At 37.3% G+C, this 24,834-nt stretch overlaps 1 protein-coding gene across 2 annotated transcripts in view; it reads right to left on the minus strand.

Annotated features, from left to right (window-relative positions):
- The window catches only part of REV1 (REV1 DNA directed polymerase), a 62,701-nt gene that overhangs the window by 32,724 nt on the left and 5,143 nt on the right, over nucleotides 1-24,834 (minus strand). For both annotated transcript variants that reach the window (XM_055802369.1, XM_055802371.1), the window contains exons 2-8: nucleotides 16,537-16,603; nucleotides 15,605-15,737; nucleotides 13,677-13,845; nucleotides 6,717-6,866; nucleotides 3,876-4,588; nucleotides 1,929-2,036; nucleotides 376-492 (exon numbers count right to left, since the gene is read on the minus strand). In XM_055802369.1, coding sequence (XP_055658344.1) covers nucleotides 376-492; nucleotides 1,929-2,036; nucleotides 3,876-4,588; nucleotides 6,717-6,866; nucleotides 13,677-13,845; nucleotides 15,605-15,737; nucleotides 16,537-16,593 — 1,447 coding nt within the window. In that variant the 5' untranslated portion in view covers nucleotides 16,594-16,603. The remainder of the gene's footprint in view (nucleotides 1-375; nucleotides 493-1,928; nucleotides 2,037-3,875; nucleotides 4,589-6,716; nucleotides 6,867-13,676; nucleotides 13,846-15,604; nucleotides 15,738-16,536; nucleotides 16,604-24,834) is intronic.

A 24,834-nucleotide genomic window follows, 5' to 3' on the forward strand; every position in this document is an offset into this window, starting at 1 on the left:
AAAATTTATTTTGTACCTCCTTCTCTGTAACAGACTTACTCAGAACAAAGTGATCCTGGACATCTTGTATTTATTTCTTATTCTAAATAATTACTTAGCATTATATCTTATACTCAACCTCAATGAAAGTGAGTAAAACCTAAAACCACTCTAAACTGAGCAAAACTAATTGACAAGAAGACACAAGGGCATGTTATTTCTGAGGCCACCGGCATCCTGTTGTCCAAAGATTATTTCTTTTCTGAAATCCCCTCTGTGAAAAAAACAAACTTATCCACTGTGCACTTAAAACTCTAAGGAAAAAGTCTTCAATAACAAAAGTTGAAAACACACAGACAGACAGACAGACAAACAAACAAACAGACTTATCTGTACCTGCTTTGCCATTCAATAGTTTATTCTGGTAATATTGCTGTTCAAGCTGGGGGTTTGCACCAGGGCGCAGTGGTGCCTTTCCTGCACCTCTGTTACTAGTAACAGCTACTGGTTTTCCTGTGGAGAAGAAATACATGTACTTGTAAGTCAACATCTATAATAGCTTACATTTTAGTAACAGCACAACTAGGCTAGGATCATACAGATGTCTGATTTGTTTGTCATTACTTTCAAGTTTATACACTTTGAGCATTAAGAAGGAAACAGCTATGAAAGTGACTTTGCACTGTGACTGTGAATTTGCTGTCTTACTTGCAGTCACATGTAAAGAAGAAAAGCTTTTAAAGAGTGGAAATACAGCTGTACTAGTTTGTCTTTAATAATCAGTATAAATGGAAGCTGTGAAACTTCATCAGTTTAACTGCAAACGCTACTGATTTTAAGTACTTTATCATGTACATACATACCAACACGCTCAGTTTCATTTGTTTAATTAACTGTACAAAATAAAATCTTTAGTAAACTTTCGACTTTTTAGTAATATCAGCGCCTTTGTAATTTTTCTACAGGAAGCTTATTTATGAACTGAAAATTCCTGCAGACTTCCATGGAACAGAAAAAATATTTGCATGAAAGTCCTAGGTTCTTTATAATCCAGTAATGGAATTTGAACCTTGACAGGAAATAAAGTTTTAAAGATCCAAACATACCAGGAATATCTCTGACATAGTTGCTCCTACCTTTGGACAGAGGAGAGCAAAGGAATTGTGTATGCAGCTTACTCTTTCCCAAGGTCTAGGATAGCTGGGTGTCAGATGGTCACCACTGCACCAAGTCTTCAGACTTGTGCGTCACTGAAGTTCAGTGTTTGCACAGAAGAACTAGCATCTCCGCTTCTGAATGGTACACTTCTAAGGTGCAAAACTCGCTAAAGAGCTCCACTAATTCTTACTATGCCTTAAGGATGATCACACAAATCAGACTTCTAAATGACAACTAAATTGTTCATCCTCCAGGTCTTATAGTATATTTAATGTATAAGAGTTTAGATAGAAAAGGGAAGGAGAAGCAAATTTCCTTTGAAAAAGATGCATCAGGCAGAAATAATTCTCAACCTTGACCTCTCCACTTCTCTAGCTAAACAAAGCTCCTTACTTTACTGCAGCGAAAATATCAGGATATCCCATCTTTTTTTTTTTAATAGAGAGTGACCAAACCCCACTTTTGGTACAATCAGAATTTGATCCTCAGTTTCTAAGATGGCAGATTTAAGTCTCACAAGATATGTGCAATGTTAGAGAGAATGGTTACTTTAGATCTTAGTTCTCTCTTCTTTCTTTAGATACCAAAAGGAGACAGCAAGAAGAATTCCAGTTCTTTCTTCCACTTGTTTTCAATTGTGAGAAAGTAAGCAGGAATATGAAAGTTGCATGGTCTGACTATCAAAGATGCCAGAAAAAGATTAACATGCAAAGTTCATTTTGGAAGTGTGCAAGTTTGGTTTTGTTTTTAAAGGCTTGAGTAAACTGTAACATGTAGAATTAAATACTGACCTTTGAGATCTGGTCTATTTCGGATAGCCACAGACACAAAGAAGCAATCCATATCCACGTGCATTATACAGCTCTGTGGCTTGGATGAACTCGCAACAGACACATTACCTAGTATGAAGATACACCAATAGAAAACTTGAACCCTAATTTACACACTTTGGTACTACTCACAGTAGTCATTAAGGACTATTATAAGGATTTTACCACCTTAAATTAGGAAGATTTTTGTTTCTTCTCACCAAGAAAATACTTACTCAGAGAAATGTAAACATAAAAGTAGACAAACAGCCTAAACAATGCATCAACTTAAAGTTTCTATTTTATTTTCTTGTAATTAACACCTTCTACCTAACAAGTTCCCCCAACCCAAGCAGATTAACGCATGTTGTGGGAACTGGATCTTAATTTCACTAAGTTAACACTGAATCTGGAACAAAGAACTTTACTCCTTTTTGTTCATCAATCAGAAGACTGTTCCAAAAGTTAAAAAATAAGTTTAGCTGCACTAAGAGCTACCATTAATGCTTCATAAACCACACCAAAATTAGTTTTAAACCTCTGATGCAACTGGATTCTCTCATTGCTGAGTCTACAGTCACACAAACATTCAGCGAAGAGGAGCAAGAAGGCCCCAGACTGAAAAAATTAGACACCTGAAGAACTAGAAATACTTGTGTCAAGTATTCTAGAAGTTCTAGTCTGCATGTCTATGTTGCTGACATACCAGAGGAAGCTATATCTAACAAAAAATCTTAATTTGAACAATGCATAAAGTGTAACAGTGCAAAAATACTTCAAGACATCAGTGAATTGTTCCACTTAACATCTGCGTTAATTACTGAGCAATGAGAAAAGTATTTTCCTGTTTTTAATAATTTACCATTTGAGCTCATTCTTTGAAAAATAACGATGGTCTTATAAAGGGTGTATTTACAAATAAAGCGATCAAGTTAATGCTTAACAAGCTGCTACTTGTCAAGTGAAACACAGCCATTAACTATTTGAATACTCTAGGCCAAATCAAAGAGAAAATAAAAATATATTAGTTTATACCATATTTTGATGGAAAAAAATACACATTAAGGTAGTTCATAAGCTAACATGTTTTATAACTGGGTCCTAGAACAAACATGGAATCAGTTAATTTATTAATCTAACAATAATTTTTTAGGACGTGGTAATTTATCTTCCAGCGTATCTTCGTATGATTACAAGTGAGTATTTTTACAGCACAAGAATCAGAATCTCTTTGATGGTACAGAGCTAGCCTTTTAATTGAGTAAGACTGTAAATGAGAGATTCTAAAGATGTAAAATGCTTTACCTATACTTGTAACGCTTTTCCTCTTATGAATTACACAACTTTTTTCATTTTGGCCCTTGATGTAATGACATAAAACATTTCTTGCCTGCCACAAGCCAGGTTCAGAAGTCTTATATGACACTGCTACACCATTTAAACAGACCCAGAGAAATAAAATTCTTACTAACAAATAAAAAAATTAAATTTTAGTTCACTTCCAAACGTTACTCATCTTTTTAATTTTCAGACTGAACTATACGAAGCAAGGTTTTTTCTTCTGTTTTCTCCCTTTAGACCTTCACACAGCAACTACAGACTTGTAGTTAGAGATATATAGAAAGTATTTTTTCCCCTTGATCAATCCACATATCTTGGTAAAGTAAGAGGTATTATTTCCACAAGGAGGAATTGAATATAGACCAGAGTATCACATTCAGTCACATTTTATAAGTTAAAAAAACCACCTCAAACAAAACCAAAAGCAGTCAGATCCTTTAGTTTTCAGAGTACCAAGGTCACCAAGCTTTTCAAGATAGCCTGACAATGTGGACAGTGAATATTAACCTACTTAGTCTCAGTTAGACATTTCATGTACAAAGATATAAGGCACCTTCTCAACATAAACCTTCTTAAACAAGTATCTACCTGTGTCAGTTTTAAGTGCAGACCTGCCTGCTTTCCATTTTTTTAATTTTTCCCTTCCTGGAAAGACACCGCTGTTTTTTCTCTGCAGGCTGTTGACAAACTCTGTCAATTCACACTTCCATGATGATATATGATGCAGTCTTGAACGTGAATAAAAGTCAGAAATAAAACTACAATCTGAAGGTTTGGACACAGGTAAGGAAGCTGCCTTGCTAGCAGCAGGTACAGAAGTGCTTTTTGTGCTTGAAGGCCCCTGAACAGTGGAGTGGTGAGCACCATTTATTTTAGCATTACTGTGCAAAGATGAAGATGAGGATGAATTACTCATAGTCCTATGTGGATTCCACGAGAAGTCTGTATTTTTGTTGCTTTGCTGCAACTGCTGCGTTGTGCAGTCTCTAAAGTCAACCATGCCTTTTTCAGTCTTCTCCTCCTCCAGCACAGGGCTTGGAGAGAACCTACTCGCAACACCGTTGCCGGAGGGCACCAAGCAATCCTGTGTCTTTAAGGCACTGGTAGAAGTGTGTGTCCGTCCGTTAAAAACGGCAGTGCTGTCTTTGTGAGACTGAATCCCATTTTGTTTCCGTCCAGGAAGGATCTGCTCCAGCTCCACAAATCCAAAATCGTCATTTTCTTCCTCCTCTTCTTCATTCCAGCTACTTATTCCGTTGGGTGTCATCTCATTTTCCATCTCACACTTTTTAATATGATTTCTGAAACAGATATGATTCTTTAATACCACATCTTTCAAAAGGCACACCTACAGGTCATTTCAAGTGCTAAGTATTTATCTTCCTAATTGTTACTGGTATGTATTTGAGTAATTTTTACATTTTCAAGACAATTATCTCAAACTCTGAGCCATGTCCTCTGCATGTCACAAAATATTATAGTGCTGTACAAAAGATTTCACAGATTTGGTGTATTATTAATGCAGCACTACACGGAGTTTATATGGGAGTAGCCAAAACCATGCTCACACTAGAACAGCTATTTCCAAGGCCTTTAATTTGACCAGCATTCTCCAACTGAACTATAATATTTATTTGTTAACAGAACTGTACTACCATGGTCAGCATGAATGGGGCAGGAATAAGGCAAACCATCAGAAGGAGTTACCTTTTTATCAAGAGAGGTGATTTTCCTTATCTAGTTACAAACACACAAAAAAAGAAAAAAACAAAGTATACAGAGAAAACTTCTATTTTTTAGAAAATTATTTTGATGTGTTGCATTTATTTTACCTTCTCCCAAGGGAAAAAAATATCTGTTCAAGCTCTATAAATCAAACACATTCTTAGCTTTTCACAAAACCCCAAACAAACAAATTTTCATCTTTTAACCATATAAAAAAAAGTACTCTGCCACAAGCGCACTGGCAATTTACATTTACTATGACAATGTAAAGGTAAAGCTTTCATTCAAAGAATTAATGCTGTAACAAACCTTAAGTGGAATTAAAACCAAAGCCTTCAAGAGTTGTGCATACTCTTGATCCGCTGAAAAAAACTCAACCCACAACCACCATTCACAACTCCCAAAGCTATCAATGTAAGTACACAAAAAAAGGCAGGCAATAATTAGCTATGTAGTATACCAGTGAAACCAGAAAGCCAATTAAGTGTGACAACAATTTGGTTAAGATTATCACAATCATAAATTATTACACATAACATTTTGGAGGAGTTGCATGGTTGAAAGTTGTATACCCAGTGGTACATATTTAGTATTAGAGGCTAGGGCAGGATTTTTAACTCATGCTTTTCAGACTAAATTGTTATTTTTGGAAGCGTGAATATTTTTCCCATTTGAAAAACATTAACAATGCAATAATAAGAGGTGATGGTAATTGTATCACTCATTGTTTAGAATACAGGTAAATACTCCTTACGATATTAATTTTGTGGCACTAGTGTCATTTTTTCTAAATACAGACAAATCCCACTGATAGGTAAAGTCTCCTCAGCATTATGTGGAACTGAATTTTAAATACATCAGCAGACTACAGAAGAATAGAGATCACCATTACGCATCAGAAAGTACAGTATCTTGTACAGTATCCTTGGCCCTTTTTGAGGAGCAGTAGCATTGGACCAGATGATCTCCAGAGGTCTCTTCCAACCTCAAACATTCTGTAATCTTATGATTCTTCCTTCTAAAAAAACCACATGCTTCTGAAAAAGACGTGGGAACCCCCTTAAAAAGATCTACAGAACAGTATGTTCAAGTGGAAGGTTTCTTTCCAAATTCCAGTTCCTCTGCCAGTTAAAAGTTTCACTCATAGCTTTGTTCTCTTCTCTTCTCATGGTCTTTTAGGAGAATTTCTTACGTTGTAATTGAATTTTTTAATCCATCTTCTCTCTCAAGTGTGACTTAAACCTTGGTGTTAACATATATAAGGTATGCTGTCACTTTTTGGCTTAAAAGAAGCTAAAGAAAGAACTTAACTAATATGCATTTGTATTTGTTCCTAGGCACCTCCAGCAAAAGTAATCAAATCACACCAGCTTTTTGTTTTTGAAATAAAGACCTACTTTTCAGTGTCACTAGTCAGAATCTTTTAATGTATGCCTGTTGCTTCCACACAGATATCCTACATCCTAGGATTTCTAAGTCACATAATCAAAGTGTGGTCCTAAGGTTAGAGACAAAGCTTGAAGTAAAGGTAACTGTAGTTCTGTCCTTGACTTATATAGCTATGCCTTACTTTTAAATTTCAGTGCCTCAGAGATTTCCTCTTAATAGAGAAGAAATTAATTTAAAAAATATTATATAGTTATAAGTGCAAACCCATTATGAGTGAAAGATTAGCATCTGCATTACAAGATCAGAAACACTTACACCCTGTTGAGATCTTTAGCTATATTGCTTGGACCTGGCATGGCATCTTCAGGTTTGCATATGCTATTAAAGTTGAGACCTTTTTGAACACTTGACTGCTTGGTGTAAAGCTGATACGGAATGTGCGACAGGAGACGCCCAGCTTTAATGCTGAAACAAAAAAAAACAGGAACAGGTTAATATTTCAGACATTAAAAAAAAAAACAACCTTCTGTGCTAGAAAATACCTTATGCACAGTAAACTATTACTTTAGTCATTACTGTTTGCTGTTCTGCTATATGTACCTGCAGTCCCTTCTACAGCCCCCTTCCCACTACTAACTGAATTTCACTGAGAAGTAATTTGTGATGTGGTGACTGGTACTACAAAAGACATTTGCACGGTTCTGTTGGTCAGTTGTCTACATCCATTTATCTTCTCCAATTGACACAAAATCCAAATATGTATTTTCAAAACCAAAATAAACAATGCCCAATAATAAAAAAAAAATAATAATGGTGAGTTGTCCAGGCTATTCTAACCGAACAATGCTGACTGAGCTTTTAAACTTGGAACAATACATATGCATGTGTTCCAAGCAAATCTGCGTAGAATTTGAAGGTCAGCTAGGATGTGGTTCACTATTAAAGAGGAACTACTTTTTTCCATTCTGAAAAGGTAATTGCTCCTCCTTGTGAGAAAATTCACTGAAGAAAGCTTGAATAACTTCCAAATAGACATTCCGTAAGTATCTACCACAATCATTCCAGTCCTGTCTTATGTGTTCCACTGTATCTCCCTCTTCTTTTTCTTCTTCCACTGACACTGCAATTATACTTCAGTAACTCTTGAATTCCTTAGGGAAATCATGGACTTTGAAGGGGAATCTTCTCAAAAATACACCACAGCATGATTTCATCCTTCCACCCCAATACCTGTTGCTGGCAGTAGAGGTAACAGCCCTCCCAGCCTATACTTCACCTCTTCTCCATATACAGCTGTCCTGGTTTCAGATTAGTAGCTGGTGCAGTGCTGTGTTTTGGATTTGGTGTGAGAGCAATGTTGATAGCACACGGATATTTTCAGTTGTTGCTGGGTGACGTTTATACCAAGTCAAGGACTTCTCAGTTTCTCAGGCCCTGCCAGTGAAAGCGATGGAGGGACACGGGAAACTGGGAGGGGACACAGCCAAGGCAGGTGACCTGAACCAGCCAAAGGGATGTTCCATACCATGGAATGGTACGGTACTACCATGCTCAGTATATAAACTGGAGGGGTTGGCCGGGACCTGCCAGTCGCTGCTTGGGGACTGGTGGGGCATCAGTCAGCGGGCGGTGAGCAGCTCTGCTGTGCATCATTTGTTTTCTTTCCTCCCTTCCCTCTGGATTTTATTCCTCTCCCCCTCTCCCTCCTTTTCATTATAACTGTTATTATTATTGTTCTTTCATTTTTTATTTCAACTATTAAACTGTTCTTACCTCAACCCTCAAGTTTTACATTCCTTTCCAATTCTCCTCCCACTATCCCTCTGGGTCAGGGGGGGAGTCAGTGACTGGCTCCATGGTGCTTAGTTGCCAGCCAGGGTTAAATCACAACAGCAGCTCTTCATGTTGAACACTGGATCAGAGATGCTGAAATTTCTTACAGCAGAGGAACCTCTCTCACATCAAAGCAGCTTAATTAGTGCTCAGTTTTGAAGATACAATTGGATTCAAATTTTTAAAGAGAACCTAGCTCAGTGACAGATACTGTTTTTCTGTTCAACACCTGAATGCTTTCTCTTGGACATGTGCTTTTTAACTAGCTCAAATCTGTATTACTGTCAGGGGAGTTGGACAGTGGAACAAATGCCCTTAGGAGCTTTCTTGCTGCAATTACAGAAAAATATGTAGAGGGATCGCATTTCCCAATTAGGTAAATTAAAACTAGTTAGGCATATACACAGAGACCTAGTAAGGTTTCTATGGGAATGGGATAGTAGAAACAGGTCTAAAAATATATCAATTAAATACTGTTTGATACGTGAATATATAGCACTCATAAAGGAACATCATTTACATTATACGTTGCGAACTATTGCCAAACATTGCCATTTGGAACAGGCGGCCCAAGATGGAATCACCATCCCTGGATGTGTTTTAAAAAACCTGTAGATTTCATACTTAGTGACATGATTTAGTGATGGACTTGGCAGTCCTGGATTAATGGTTGGACTTGATGATCTCAAAGGTCTTTTCCAACCTAAATGTTTCTATGATTCTAAATAAAGCTAAAAATACACACGGTAGAGTTCCAAAGTTTTCTTGTACAGAAAGCAGTGATGCAGCAAGTAGGCTTTTACAATACCTGGTTAGACTGTTTCTCGTTATCACTGTGTGAATATGATAAACTCCCACATTTACTTAAAAAGTTCTAGCTAAAATTTTAGCTACTGGAGTAGCTGCATCACTAGATCAATACACAGTTGGTTTGTTTTTTTTCTAACTGTACTAACGTTCAGCAATAGGAATCCCATTTTAGATGCATCATTCAACACTGTTCCCCGTTCCACAATCCCTGGATCACAGAATTCATAATCACTAAAAAAATTACATTGGAAAGGACCTCTGGTGTTCTCTAGTCCGAACACTATTCAAAACAGTTATCTTTAAAGTTAGATCAGGTTGCCCAGGGCTGACTCCACCTAAATTCTGAGTATCTCCAAGGCCTGAGATTCCACCACCTCTCTAGGCACCTCCTGTTCCACTGCTTACTATCACTGTGAAAAATCCTTTTCCTTATACTCAGTCAAAATTTTCTTTGCTGCTATTTGAGACTATTGCCTCTTGTGTTCTTGCTGCGCATCTTGAAGAAAAATCTGGCTCCGTGCTCTCTGTAACCTCTATATCGGTAACAAAATACAATACTAGATCACCCCCAGTCCTCTCTCCAAGCAGAACAAAACCAGCTTTCTTATACTGAGAAGCCCCAAATCAGACACAGAACTCCAGATGTAGCTTCAGAAATGTCAAATAGATTGGAGGAATCACTTCCCTTGACCTGTTGGCTATGGTCTTGCTAACACAACCCTGTATGCTATTAGCCTTTATCTCCACAACGGCAAAACTGCTGACCCATAGTCAACTTGTAGTCCACCAGGACACTCAAGTCCTTCCCTACAAGGGTGTCTCCCAGCCAGTGACTCCCTAGCCTATCTGGCTGCATGGAATTAATTATCCTCACATGCAGGAGTCTGCATTTGACTTTGCTGGATTTCATGACATTTCTGTCATCCCATTCCTCCAGTTTGTTGACACTGTCCAAAGGGCCGCCCTGCTCTCCCGTATACCAAGGATTCCCTTCTATTTGCTGTCATCCACAAACTTGCTGAAGGTACTTTTTACTGTGTCACCTATGTCCACATTTTTCATGAAGACAATAAACTGCAACTTGTAACCATTTGCTAATTTGACTCTGAACTGTTAACCACTACTGTCCGAGCCAGGCAGCTGAGCCAGTTCTTCACCCAGCCAGCAGCACACTATCCAATCTGTATCTCCCCAGTTTGACTAAAAGAGTGCAGAAGCCCTACTGCAGTCAAAGCAAATGATAGCCACTACTCTCCCTTTGTCCAGTCATCTCACCACAGAAGACAACCAAGATACAGCCACCTTAGATACAGCTTCCAGGAAGGTATTTTCCATAGGCTTCAATAACCATGGTGAAGATGATCACAGTGCAGTTCCCTGGATCCTTCTTCTTTCCATTTCTGAAGACAGGCATGACATCTGCCTTTTATCCAGTCATTCTGGAAAATCTCATCTGATTGTCAGGAATTTTCAAAGATGAGAGACTGGTGTAGCACTGGTATTAGCCAGCTTCTTCAGCTCCCTTGGATACATTCTATCTATGTCATCTTTCCTTAAATGAAACACAATTTACGCTTCCTGTACCTTTTGTAGCATTGCTTTTCTCCAAATTCTGCCACTAGGCACACAGGCCTTCAAGGCATGAAAGTAGACCCTGCCACTAAACACTGAAGAAAAGGCAGTATTGAGTACCTCAACTTTTTCCATATCCTTTGTCATGAGGATACCCCACAACAGCAGGCCTGCTCCACTTGCTTCCAGTATAGCTATAAAAGCCATTTCCTTCCCCTTCAGTGCTTTGCAGGTTTAAAAAAAAAAACCAAACATGGCATCTCTTCTGAAAGCTGTACTGTTTAAGACAGGTAGCTTTCATTTATTCAAATATTTTGTATTCTGAATCCTCATCAGAAAAAGGAAGTGAAGTGTGATGTACCAGACTAATTTTTGGTCTGGGTAAATTATTTTAAACTATTTTCTTCACATTTTTGTTAGATTAACACCAATCTTTAAGAAGAATATTCACTGAATCTGAGTATCAAAATAAGGAATCCACAAATTCTACTGGGAGCTCATCATAGTGGTTGGTTATCCTTAATCTCCAAAAAGGAATTTTATTATAAATGTTAAAGAATGTTTGTTAAAAGAATATTCAATTTGAAAGTCAAGCTCCCAGATCACCTTAATTTGGCTTCCACTGGACGCTGCACAACCACCTCTCCAAGCTACATAATTACATGGTGTATCTTTTAAATAAAGGAAGAAAAATTTTACAAAGGAGGTCTGCCTGCAAGTCTCCTCCTTCATTTGTTGCAGAAATGGAGAGGGAATGAAAACATACAACAAGGGGAGTACAGAAAGAATGATTCTGTCACTAAAGCAAACACCATTGCTCCACAATACTGGATTTTGCAACTACTGTTACCACAGGGTCTCTACGTGATGCTAATTAAACCAAAATTCTAGCGCTACTAGCATTTAACAACAGCCTTATCAGAGTCTGACTTCAGACCATAGTTCAAAAGTTCACAGTTCAGAATATGCAAAGCTTTTAATGCAGTAATAAACTTCAACATATGCCTTACCATCCTTGTATAAGTAAGTCTAAAAAATCTTACACAGTTCACATGGCATATTCCAAGTTATTGACATTTTTGGTGTGTTAACTTAATGTCTTTTTGGTGGTTCTCAAACAGAAATGAAAATAATAGCTATTGTCATGAGTGCCATGCTTAAGTTCATTAATCTCTGGAAAGCAGACAGATGCTATAGTGATAAGCACCAATAAAAGACAGGAATTAAGTTATTCATTCTGTTATTAACAAAGAATTCAAGGCACATACAATAAGTAAGAAACAGGGTTAGAGACAAGAAGCAATAAGATGAATTAGTAATTTGCAACCTGACCTCAACCTTTTCCTTGAAGAGAACGTGTCAGATACCATAGTGAAAAAAGATGGCATGTGATCATGTAATTAAGGACTAGATCATAAATGTGTGCACACAAAGAAATAAATCAAAGCTCCACAGACAAACGACCTTTTAATTTTGCAACCTTGGATGACAAGACTGAAGATCTGACAACACCGCTTTACCAGCAATTTGTGACAGTAACATTTCAGGGTGGATTCTTAACCAAACTGGAAAAAAACCCCAAACCCATCATATTGCACTAACACAATGTGCACATGAATATTCAATAAACTTGGAACCTCTACATCCACTGCACTTTCACCAACTAATCTACCAAGGAGAACATAATTTGGTATTCCATACACTGAGATGGGAATATTTAACCTATGAGTGTTCTTCAGTACTGTTGAGAGGAAAAAATGAGGGGGGTTTGTGAAATTAGCTTTTATTCCAGATTCTGACATGAACCCAGTTCTACTGAAACACTGAGTTCTCTGTCTGCTCGTGCTCAACCCTATGTATCTGTCTATACTCAGTTCTTCTGACTTACTCTACAGTACAACCTTCCACAACCAGGAGATGCAGAACCTGAACAAACATCCTAAGGCAAATTCTAGGAGATTTCATGCATTAGGTTCTAGCAAGTCTCTACTGAATGTATACAAATTTATTTTTCCAACTTGGTTAAAATCATAAGTTTTAATGGCATCAATGGCAGCCACACCTTTCAAATAAAACCGCACCTACTACCATTTTCCAAGTCCTTAAACTCATGGGTAAGGCCCTAAAACTGTTTAAAAATACGTTGCCTAAAATCCATTTCAAAGTGAGGAACCTATCATTACTGACTAAAGTTTAGAAAATTTACCTTAAAGATACATGATACGAAACAGTTGAACCCAAAGGACTGAAAATCAGCAAACTGAAAATAGGAACTTCAAATAGGATTTTACAAGTACGTATGCAGAACCGTTCCTTGCCTGTTTCTGCTGGTCATCTAGGAAAGAGGCTAGTTAAGAACAGCAGGACACTGACAGAATTATTTCCAGAACATATTCCTGTCTGTTCCATTTCCCATGGGTTCCTCAGATGGAAGACAGATGCAAGCCAGATTAACTGCTCTGAGCCTGGCTATCATCTTTTTCAAGGACCTGAGGACAACTTTAGTTGATCCTACATATTCCATTGTATGGAGGAACCAAAGAACATAAATTCTTTGCAAATAGAAGTTGTGGTGAGTTTTTTTTATGTTGTTTTTGTTTTGTTACGAAGTCACAACATAATAAATGTTTAGATGGATTAATTTAGATTTTATGAAAATGCTTTTCAACTGACCTTCTTTATTCACAGATGAAATGAAATTTATGCAATGCACAAGGCAACAGGTTAAAAACCAATCACCTGGTACTTACTTAAACATACTGAGATGAAGGCTGGTCAATTGATTGGATATTAAATGGAATCCACAAGATAACATTCAGTTTTCTGATATGCCTGAGACTTTCTGAATGTTCTTAGTGAAGTTTAAGGAATGATCACTAAGCGTATATTCAGTCTAACAGTGCTACTTTTACTCAGCTGTTGCAAGGAAAGATTTATTTTAAACTAAACCATAATCTTAAAACGCAATCTTATATAATGCTGTTTCTCCAGATTTTTCTTCTTTTTCTTTCACCCCCCAAAAGGAGAAACTTCCAAAAGTAGTAGTAGACCTACACTTACCTTTCCACAATCCACTCTGGCCGAACTACTTTTTCTCCTTTCAATTCTTTTATTTTGGCATTTGGAAGATTTGTGGCAATGATGTGAGTTGTTTTTGATCTGGAATAGTATACATGGTATTGGCCTCCATGCAACATCATTAGCCGTTTTAATTCATCAGCTGAGGGATCTATAAAATTTAAACGAGAAATATTTCTGGTTTTTGTCAGCAAATACAGTAAGAAAAACAACTCTGAGAAATATGACGCCATGACCTGAAAGAGTACAAACTGTTGTTTTCCTTCAGAAAAACCTTACAAGTTCTTCAAAGAACAAATCAGAAAAGCATTTCTGAAGAAATGTAAAAAACTGTGTTTTTGAAGAGACCAATTCAAAAGGTAAACATTCTACTTGTTAGAGGATCTTTCCACAACATGTATGGGGGGAATAATCAAATAGATTTAATGCTAGACTACATTAAAAACACTTTACCTCAACATAACACAAAATGAGACTAGCTCACTCATCTTTTCACCACAGTTTGGGAGAGTAATTTATACCCAGAAGCAATAGAAAAGAATTAGTATCAAAAGTGTTAGCAACAGCACAGAACGACTGTACAATTTCTGATTTACTGAAGCAGTTAAATCACTCTTTCTTTACCAGGTTATTCTTCAATTGTTACAGCGAACAGAGAATACCTTAAAAACTAACATCTCTTCTTATCCCCTCAATCGTGTTAAAAAGAGTACTTATTTTGCAAGCAGAAGTGGGAAAAAAAAAAAGAAACAAGTTTTAGCTTTTGGAAAGCCTTCCCTGTTGTACCATGCTGGCACCGAAAGATTTGGGCCAGCACAAATGTTTTGAATAGTAAATCCAGCACAGGATACTAAAAAAAAAAAAAAAAGTTTATCAATACAGGAAGGAGAAATTTTTTTTAAGAATAAAATTACCATTACTTCCAGCTTCCAGTGGCCTACTGTCAACTTCCACAATATTTCTAACACTTGATTATACCTCTAACTTCTACCTAAAAATTAAAGCACACATTTTCCCCAAGCATTCCCTTTCCTACTCCAGCCTTTTGGACAACCATCTTGAAAAGCTCTATTTAGGAACTAGTACTTCAAAGAATATGCAAATGCTAGATTTTCACTAAAGAAACTACCTGTATTAAAGTAATTGATTCAGATGTATTAATAGTTTACCACGTCCACCTTAATTTTTTTCAGTCTGTTTGAGTCCTGTACTCAAACCAGCACTGCTCCATATCATAGAAGCTGTACGCATCAGTTAGATAATAGTCACAACATTCCTGGCATAGGTCCCTGAAAAAGGCTTTTGTGAAGTTTCAAAAAGGTTATTGAGCTGCTTTACAGAGCCCAGGAGAAATACTAACATAAGGATGGTTGATTAAAAATCTTACTCCAGATAACATGCACTATCACTCCATGATAGACAAAGCATACATATGTTCTACCTCTTCTGTTCATCCTTCCTCTATGAGTGGGTTCAGTCTCAAGCATTATGCCACTCTGAGTAAGAAAACCCCAACATATCCACCCAAACATAAATTTAATGCATACACTCCAACCATCAACAGTCTGGAAAATTAAAAATATAATGTATGTAGGAATATGGAAGAAGTTAAAAGGTTTCATTTCAAAGATTAAGATTGCAGAAGGGTGGAAAAATTTACTCCTACTTCTATTGGTGACCATTCACACAAATGATTCAGTAAAATAATATTTATATTCAGAACCCAAATCTGATTTTGTATTGAAAATCCTACTCATGACATACAAAGGACCAGAATATGCAAAACATACACAGTAACAGTTACGTATTTACTTAGTTGCAAAAGAATGTGTTTTACAGTTCTTTACACCACTTAGGATGGTAAACTGACACTAAATCAGAACAGACTCTTAAAAAAATAAAAGGTTCACCTGTAAAACCATTGACATAGATGGCGACTCCACTAAAGATACTTGAAGAATTTCCATCCCTCTGGTGCTGTATGGCTGCATCTGACCGGAATTGATCCTCCAATTTCTTAACCTTTGCTGACATGTACCCGCCCTAATTTTTAAGTTAAAACAAAACAAAACCAAACCCATGATTGCTAGTCTTACTTTCTAACATTTACAGACAGAAACTGATCAATTATAAGACTGGAAAAGTAAGCACCATCCCCTCAAATTGATTTTGGTTGACATACGGAAGATATATTCTTTTTCCAAATGAAAAATAATAAATCCTCCTGATTTCTTATCTATAAGATAATTGCATCTTGTTACCAACATGGAAGGATTTATTTCATACTTCTTTCATCTTATTCCATACAAAAAGGATTCTATCTATATAAAAATTCTTACAGAAGAAAAAAAAAAGAAACAAGGGAATGATGCAAGTCTGGATGCTAAATTGGAGGCTTTTTGCCTAAAGAAACAATGTAGAGAATATTCATTAGAGCTCCATGCATTTTCAGTTCTTAAATATACATGAGACAGTAGTATCATAAATATTTATGTAAATTAGGTGACTTAGTTATTGTTTCTCCAACTACACAGAATGTCATGGAAACAACCATACATAGTTTTAGAATTATTTAGTTTAGTTTTTAAATGGTGATTTAAAGCTATTCAAAGGTCTGCACTTATTAACAATGCAATTTAGTGGATTACTGTGAATGAAGACTTCAAAACCTGGTCATTTTAAAAATTTCTTTTGAAGTTAATTATGTGTTTTCAAGTGAAGCAAAAGGGTTTAATTTATAGCATTACCTTTAGCATATATAACAAAATTGTAAACCCTTTTTAACCACACTTCCATTTACCTCTTAAAAAAAGAAAAAAAAGCCACTTGGTTTTGAACATACCCATATGCCCCAGCCATCGCCATCGGCAGCCCGTTTCCGCCATCCACCCCGCCTCATACTGAAGCTTCTGCATAGGAAGAACAATGCTTGATCAATTAGATGTTTAGTAACATCATCAGTGACATTTCAATGATGCATTACAGGCCATCTACAGATTATCACAGAGATTACATTTTCAAATGGGCTTCACTGAAGTATATGAGTTACACAGTTATCCTAGAAATGAAAAACTGCATAAAAAACTAGTTCCTCAGTTTTGTAGTAATGCACACTGTAGCTCCTGCTATGTATCAAGAAACACACATGTACATTTTGTTCTGTTCACCAGAATACAGAAAACTCATTACAATGCTCGATTTCCATTATGATTTATTAAATCCTCCCTGTTCATCATACATCTCCTATAAAAAAAGAATAATAACAGGCTCTTAAATACAATTGCTACTGTTCATGCAAAATATTGCCCAAGTCAGAAACAATGTTTTATTTCCTGTTTGATACTATCTACATGGTGGGATGCAGGCAAACACCTCCCGGTACTACAGACTGGATTAATTTCACCAGTGGATTTACAGCTAATTACAGAAGGTCCAAACGCTTGTTGCTCCAGTGCAATACATCACATAAAAGCAAAAAAAACAAAGGCCATCTCATGGTCACTGAAAAAGCAGTTGTTTATATTATCTAGTATGACCTATAATAGCTAGGTTTGTGATTTGTTTCTTTGGGGTGGTCTGTTTGTTTGTGTTGCTTAATAATAAGTAAATAAATATACCCAACCAGCCAAATTGCAGTTTTCCTTTATGCAAGACACTTATCCCTGGACCATGAGCTGTACACAGCAGCATCCCCAGATGAGCTATTAGTTGGCTAGAACAGAACTGGTGGAGAGAAAACAGAAACATTTTGGACTGTGGCCAAGTGTTCACTGCACCCAAGTGATTCACATTAACTATAGCTGTTGTAACACTGATTTTAAAATATTGATTAATGATGTAGTGAGATCATGAGATCACTGCCTGCTATTACACCTCTCACTTTCTGCTCTAACCAGTTCCCTAAATAAAAACACTGTTTTGTCTTTTAGGGCTATTTGTCCTTAGAGCATGAGGACAGGACTCTGAAACTAGAAGGAAGATTTAAGCCAGTCACCTTTATTTCATTAAATATTTGATTTCTATTCATTTATCCTCCATAAAAATGCACAAAACTACACTTAATACACAGACAGAAGTGAATTGGTTTTTTCATCCTTGTCTACTTTTGAGAAGATACCTATTCTCTGGACTGTCCATAGCATTGTCCAGTAATGGAGCACAGAAGTTTCTCTCAGTCTCCTGCCTACCAGAAAGCACACACAACTGCGGATGCAGATTAACACATTTTGGTATTTTCCTATCCAGGCCTTCTACTGCACTGTTCTGAAGACTGCCTCATTTATCACATTAAAATTTTGTTTCCTCTGAACCTGGCTGAAAGTTGAATTCTGGCTTTCTTCTCTTAAATCCCTTTTGTTCTAGGGCTACCAAGCAGGCATACTCTGAAATCCAGTGAAACCACCCTGGACTGCAGGCAAGTTTAATTGCAAACCAAGACACAGCTGCAGGAAAGTTTTCATAAATATGATTGTTTTCATTGAATACTGCAAATATACCAAATTAGGCAACCGCAGAATTAGTCAAAGCAGGTACAACTACCTTGAAAAGACAAACTTCAGTGGTATGATTCAGGACCTCTGCAAGCACAGGAAGACCATGATGCACTCATCTGTTCTTATAGTTGCTGTAATTTAATACATAACCTACACATATGTATGTAATTATGAAGATTAATCACATGTCAAGGAGATGAGCTCTACACCAACCACCAAACCCAAGCAATTCCTCCTCAGTATGCCATATTTTCTCTTTAGGTACCTGTGTTTTTTACCCAGAGACCCATTTCCAAGATACTGGACTTCCTGAAATTAATTTTTAGTGGTTTGGATTATATCTAATAGATACCACAGAACTCTTAAGGAGCAGTGAGAAAAATGAGAGGAGATGATCTAGATGACCACATGAAATACAAAATTGACTTTTTTCCTGTAGAGGACAGTACATACTGGAAATGGCTAGATTATTTCTTTCATATGGAAAAATTCTATTTCTCCATCAGCTGAAGTCCACTGTAATTCAAATCTATCACTTCTGGCTAAGAAGCTATTGAAGAAAACAGAAAAGTCTACGTTCAAGAAAAATAAAATCATGAAAATGTCATCTTGTGGTTTTAGATAGTATAGGAATCAGTGTATGGGCTTGTAAGAGACACCAGAATTTTAAATATTGATTACCCTTTCTCCTTCTTAATAAAGGATGACAAAGTCTTACAGAGTTGCTACGAAAAGGACAGAGATTCTCTCTTCACAAGAAGCCACATGGAGAGAACAAGAGGTAATGGGTACGAGTTGTACGAGGAGAGGTTTCATCTAAGACAGACATTTTTTACAGCAAGAACAACTGATCACTGGAACAACCTCTCCAGGGACAGTTGAGTCATCACTGGAGATTTTCAAGCTGCAACTGGACAGGGATGCTAGATAATCTCATCTAGGCTTCCCTACCCATGAACGGTTGGACTAGATACCTCTTTTGAGGTCCCTTCCAATCTGGGCTGCTCTATGATTCTGAGTCTACCAAACAAAAATCACATATGAAAAGAAATTCTTACTCTGAAAAAAAGCAAGAACCTTCAAGACTGTGTGAAATGCACAATGTAAATCACCACAACATCAGTCTAGTAAAAGACATTCTTTATCCCAATCACTGAGTTCTTAAGAAGACAGGATTTGAGAGGTAGTTACTCTGATGCTTATATAGACAACCTCTTGCTTAAACTAAAATATCTAATGCCTGATAAACTGAAGAACTGCCTTCAGGAGGGCAAGCTTTTCTGAAAACACATCTTCTTGAAACACATTTAATTTTTATTCAGGACACTGGGAGGCAAGAAAGAAATGTCTCTAGTGTAAAAGCCATTAGATCAGAACACCACAACCAGTGGGGCCAGTCAAAATCAGAATCATGGGTATGTGCCTAGTTTGGTGAAAACTAGTGTGTTAAAACCAGGACGTATCAACTGCTCAAAAGCTGTCTTCCTAGAGCCCGCAAAACTAGAGAAGCTAGGGCTGTAATGCCTACTTACAACATCTGATGATTTACCATTTCCTTGGCAGATGCGATTTTTGACTCAGCCAGTCCACTTAAGTTCTAAACAGTCGTTAGGAACATGGTACTTCAGCGATTACTAGATGCCTCTGCCTCAGGTCTTGAGAGTTGTGGATTGTTTTCTTAATACTGATACGAAAACCTGGAAGACTAATTTCTCACTTTGTAATTCCAGGACTACAAGGTTTCTGGACTAAGGAAAATCTCCACTGCTAAGGACTTGCACTTACAGTGTGAGTTTTTCCTTGAGAATGAAGATAACCTCTACAGCTGCCTCCAGAAACGTAAGGAACAAACGAGCATGAGAGACATCTTGCACAAGGCATATTAAATGAGTGGAAAAGTTAGGCAAGATTTGAAACATGCTCATTGGTTCATGAAATAAGAATTGCAAAGATGATATGATGCTCCCTCTATAGGAATCATGACGAAGGGATGAGTAAGAGAACTGTGTTATAAAGAGCCCTTGAAGTAGGGGGCAGAGGAGATGTACGGAAATCAAGGCAAGGGACTTAAACACCCATCACAAGCAGGCCAATTTCCAACAAGAGTTCACACTTTTGGTGATTATAGTATCTAACTTGTTTCAGAATATTTTCTCTGTTTTCACAAATTCGAGAGCACAAACGCACAATGACTCAGTGAACCATCATTGTTACTAGTTTTCAGGGTATCTCCAGAGCCTGAAGGACAAGCCATAAAGTGACCCTTCACCTGGAAAAAAACCTTTTTAAATAAAATTGAAATGTTCACATTCTGGACCTGGGACTACAAAGAGATCTTCAGCAATTAAAAAAAAAATGCCGACAAACTCTGAAACTGCACAAAAGCTCATAACAGTAGAAACAGTATTCCTAGGAACAGTATCCAAGTTTTCAGTGCAAGAGAAACAACCTTTCAAGAAAGAAAAAATACAAACTAAAACCTCCTGTGATCAAAATTAACATCATTTGGCCCTGAATCTCTTTCGAGACCACATACAAATGCTAAAATCTTACTGTTCTACAAAATAGGGTTATTTAACTAAAATTCAAATTTCTATTGGGCAATCTTTTTCAAAACTGAAGCTAGAAGAGAAACTAAGAGTTTTGATGCTTTGTACATGACTGGCAGCTCAGAAGTACTCAATACAGCCCACTAGGAAAAAAATATGCAACACCCTTTTTTTGCACACTGCTTCACAGGCCTAGCATTATACTTGCCAATCCACAACCACTTAATCCTATTATTAAAGACTATTAATCAAAGCCTATAGATCAGGTAATGGAATGAAATGTTAAGTCTATATTCCGTGGATTCTGTAAACATGTCTGTGTGTGTGTAAGAGTTGCACAGCAACTGAGAGATTTTAGATTGCAAAACAAGGAATGTAGATATGAACGTTGATGTTAATATTCCTTTTAGTTTCATCTGTTGCATACACAGTCTGATGCAGGAGTTATTTCTTAAAAAAACTTTAAATTCAAGACAGTGTGTTTTTTATCTTAAGACAAGTGGCTTTCTATCATCACAGGCAGTTGGGGTAAGGCAGGTAACAGTCAAACCCAGACCAAAATCACAGGTATTATGGGGAAAAAATGCTTGGGAGCACAGAATACAGATCTCAATGACTCTTTTAAAAAGTTAATATGGATCCTCACGGGCTTTTTAATTCCCAGTCAGTACCAGTCCTACCCAAACCTGACCTGTCTCTGCCCTACCCTTGTCAACATTCCCTTTTCCAGGTAAATGGTGCAGAGACATTTCTACTGCCTCTTCAAGTAGCCAACGTGAATCTGGCAGAATATACACTTAATGGCTCCACACTACTGGAAAGCATATGAACTATTTCCAAAGACAAAATGAGGTTGTGACTCAACAAAGCACCCTGCCAAACTTGTGTCTACATACACAGCACAAGTAAACTCTAATCCAGACAATCCAATTCCAGGTAACTGAAAGCTGAGTGAAAGTGTAATAACACATGGTAACAGCTATCTTGCACTCTGACCAGAGTGAACATCCTCTCAATGTCCTACTGCAAAAGAACTCGATTTAATTAATGTATTCAAACACAACAAGCCTTATTCTTGAAGGTGTAACTCTACCGCTAACAGAAGTATGGCTATCTTGGGCCACTGCTAATGAGTATCAGAACCTTTTGCTTGAACTGTAGATTGAATCCATCCCAGCTCAGCAGGGTTTAAAAGTTGTTTCCACCAAGTGGGTATTTTGTGGCCTGTTTGAATTTCATGCATCTACATTCCAGCTCCCACATCAAACTCACCACTCTACTTGGCACTAGTCTGCAAGCTCTTTGAGGAAAGAACTGTCTTACGTGTTTACACATTTCTCAGCACAAGACAGTCCTATTCTTGGCTGAGCCTTCTGGAAAAGAGCTGCTGCTACAGGGTCTAAAACTGTTCTCTACCACATATTGAAAAGTTCAGAACCCAGCAAAAGAACTTAAAAATAATACAAAAAAGACAGCTCAAAAGTTTATTTTAAGATACTGTGTTTTTAAATCTCCGTGATTTTAGACACTTCAGAGTTAACACTACTGTTCCATATTAAAATAAAACTAATTAGTATGTTGCAACGCAACTGAATTTTATTCTAGGCGGGAAATAAACTCTCAGGGTGAAGTTTTGTAAGATGGTTGAGTCAACTTGATGGCTGACTGCCACACCAAAAGTGATAGTTCTCCCCTCCAATCTCTGCTGGCCTAACAGGCTTTATCCCTTCTTCCCAACCTTTCCATTACCTCTGAACGCACATGACCCCTATGTTCATACTGGTGCTATGTGCAATTCAGCTCACCAAATCAATAGAAAATTGACGTAATTTTATGGGTTAGTTTCCTGCCAGTTCTGCAAGCTACAGTGACTCACAGAAGTTATCTGACAAAGCCAAAGCAGTCTGGCCAGAAAAGAGGAATGGACTGTTCCTCTCATTGCTGGTGGCACCTTCAGATTATCTTACCCATTTCTAGAAACCCACTTTTAGGGTCATGGCTATAACTAACTAACTGTGGTGTAAATGTGGATAGAGTTGCAATGAGCTAGCTACTATTCATCAACTAGCCCTGCTTATGTTCCCCCCTCCCAGCAGTAAACAAGAGGGACAGGCTACCTCACCTGTTCCATAGGGTGAGAGTTTTCAAAGAACGTTACAACAGAACAGCTCCCCACCTTAGGCCACATGTGTCCATACAATTATCACTTCTAACTACAAGCACCTGATGCTATAGACTCAACCAGCAAGTTCTGTTTTGCAGTTCAATCTCTGATAATATTTCAGAGCAACAGAAATGAAATTAACTGAAGGAAACTTGAAAAATATCTGTCCCCCTAAAAACACCCAATACCAGCCCAATCCCCTGTGAGTAAACCTAAGAGTATAAATTAGGAATGAACAATCATTAAAATCTTGGGCAAATTAAGTATTAGACACAAAGCTGTAATACTATTTTTCTAAAATAGGAATATCCATGGCGTTTTCTAGAAAGGTGAAACACCATACACCTTTCCATAAAGCATGAAAAAAACAAAGCTCTTCAGAATCAACTCCTTATATGTAGATGACTATCCATGCATACTTTCATTCGAGCTTGACAGCAAAGAAATGACACTGTGACCTTCAGTTCAATTGCTCCTCCAGAAACACACAAGAACTCTTTGCTAAACTAATCCAGTTTCTGAACTGACTATTCTTGCAACTCAAAATGGTCTTTATTTCAGACCAGTTTAGTTTAACATCAAGGACTAAATACTTCACATACAAGTAACAACAAAGAAAAATACATTTCTTTTGCTGGCAAATCATCACAATGACCTAAAGCAGTTGTACAACAGGCAACCCTTTATATGAGAGCTGTAGAAGACAAAAGAGTTTAGACCTTTCCACAACTGATTTTGAGTCTGGGACAGAATTGTTTTAATTGTCACAATTTAAGGAACCATGAGCACAAGGTACAGAAAACAGTATCACTAGAAAGTCTGCACCAGCTCTGAGCAACCTGTTTTCAAGAAAATACTCTTTTTGCTTTTACACATGGGATTTGAAATGGTTAGTTTTTTGAAAAATAGCAAGCCAGATGCAATTTGAGACCAACTGTCAATGTTTCATTCCCCTCTAGGAATAATGCTCAGTAGCAGCTACAGTCCATTTAGAGCTTGTCACAAGCAGTGGCTCAACTTGGTTTTCTTTTTCAACAATTCTTCTTCTCACAGAAGACTCTGGCTTCAGTTTCAACATTTCTGCATTTTCTGGTAAAGCTTCCCGCCCCTCCTTCACAATTCCTCAGTGATGAGTGGCTCTTCTTCATAAATTTTCACTGCTATATTCAACCATGTAGCTCAATCCACTTTTTAGTTTAAATATTACCTCTTTGATACAATGTTCTTATTGCCACAATACACTGGGAAGTTTCAGCAGACTTCAGCAACTGGCTTCATTACTTCTCTTCTGCACTTAAGATTCTTTTGGAGTTTCAACCCCAAGAGGACTTGGCACACTCAGTCTTTATGCCAGTTTCTAAATGCTAGATTCCAGAATAAAATCCATTAAAATCACAATAAGAAGTGTATCTTCTTGTATAGGAATTAGGACTCTCAATAGCATCAGTGAATGGACTGTAAATCACCTAAAGGAAATTCTCTTTCTATGGTGCTAATAATAAAGCACCACTTCTTCTCTACCTGGGTTTTTTTGTTTGTTTGTTTGTGTGTTGGGTCTGTTGGGGTTTTTTTTTGGAAGTGTTGAGGGCAGTTGTGCTTTATGCTCAATTCAATGTTATCCATGTACACTGGGCAGGTGCTGATCAGGGACAGGCTTTTCAGGGAAAAAGATAAGATAGCCACTGTGTGAATCTCAAGTGGTAACTGATGTCAGATATTAAGGAAGACCCCCCTCTACTCATATACAGGCAGCACTAAACACATACAGCAGCAAAGTAACTTCACCAGCAAAGGTATTGATGACTACAGATTCAGTATTTAAACTGGCAGATTTTCTGTTCATAGCAGCTTTTAAATGATATTACTTAATTCCAACTGACATTACGTATTCAAGTTCCCATGTTTTTCTGGACTTCCCTTTGAAACTCTCAAAG

This window comes from Falco peregrinus, chromosome 4, assembly GCF_023634155.1.
Source record: "Falco peregrinus isolate bFalPer1 chromosome 4, bFalPer1.pri, whole genome shotgun sequence".
Lineage (NCBI taxonomy): Eukaryota > Metazoa > Chordata > Aves > Falconiformes > Falconidae > Falco > Falco peregrinus.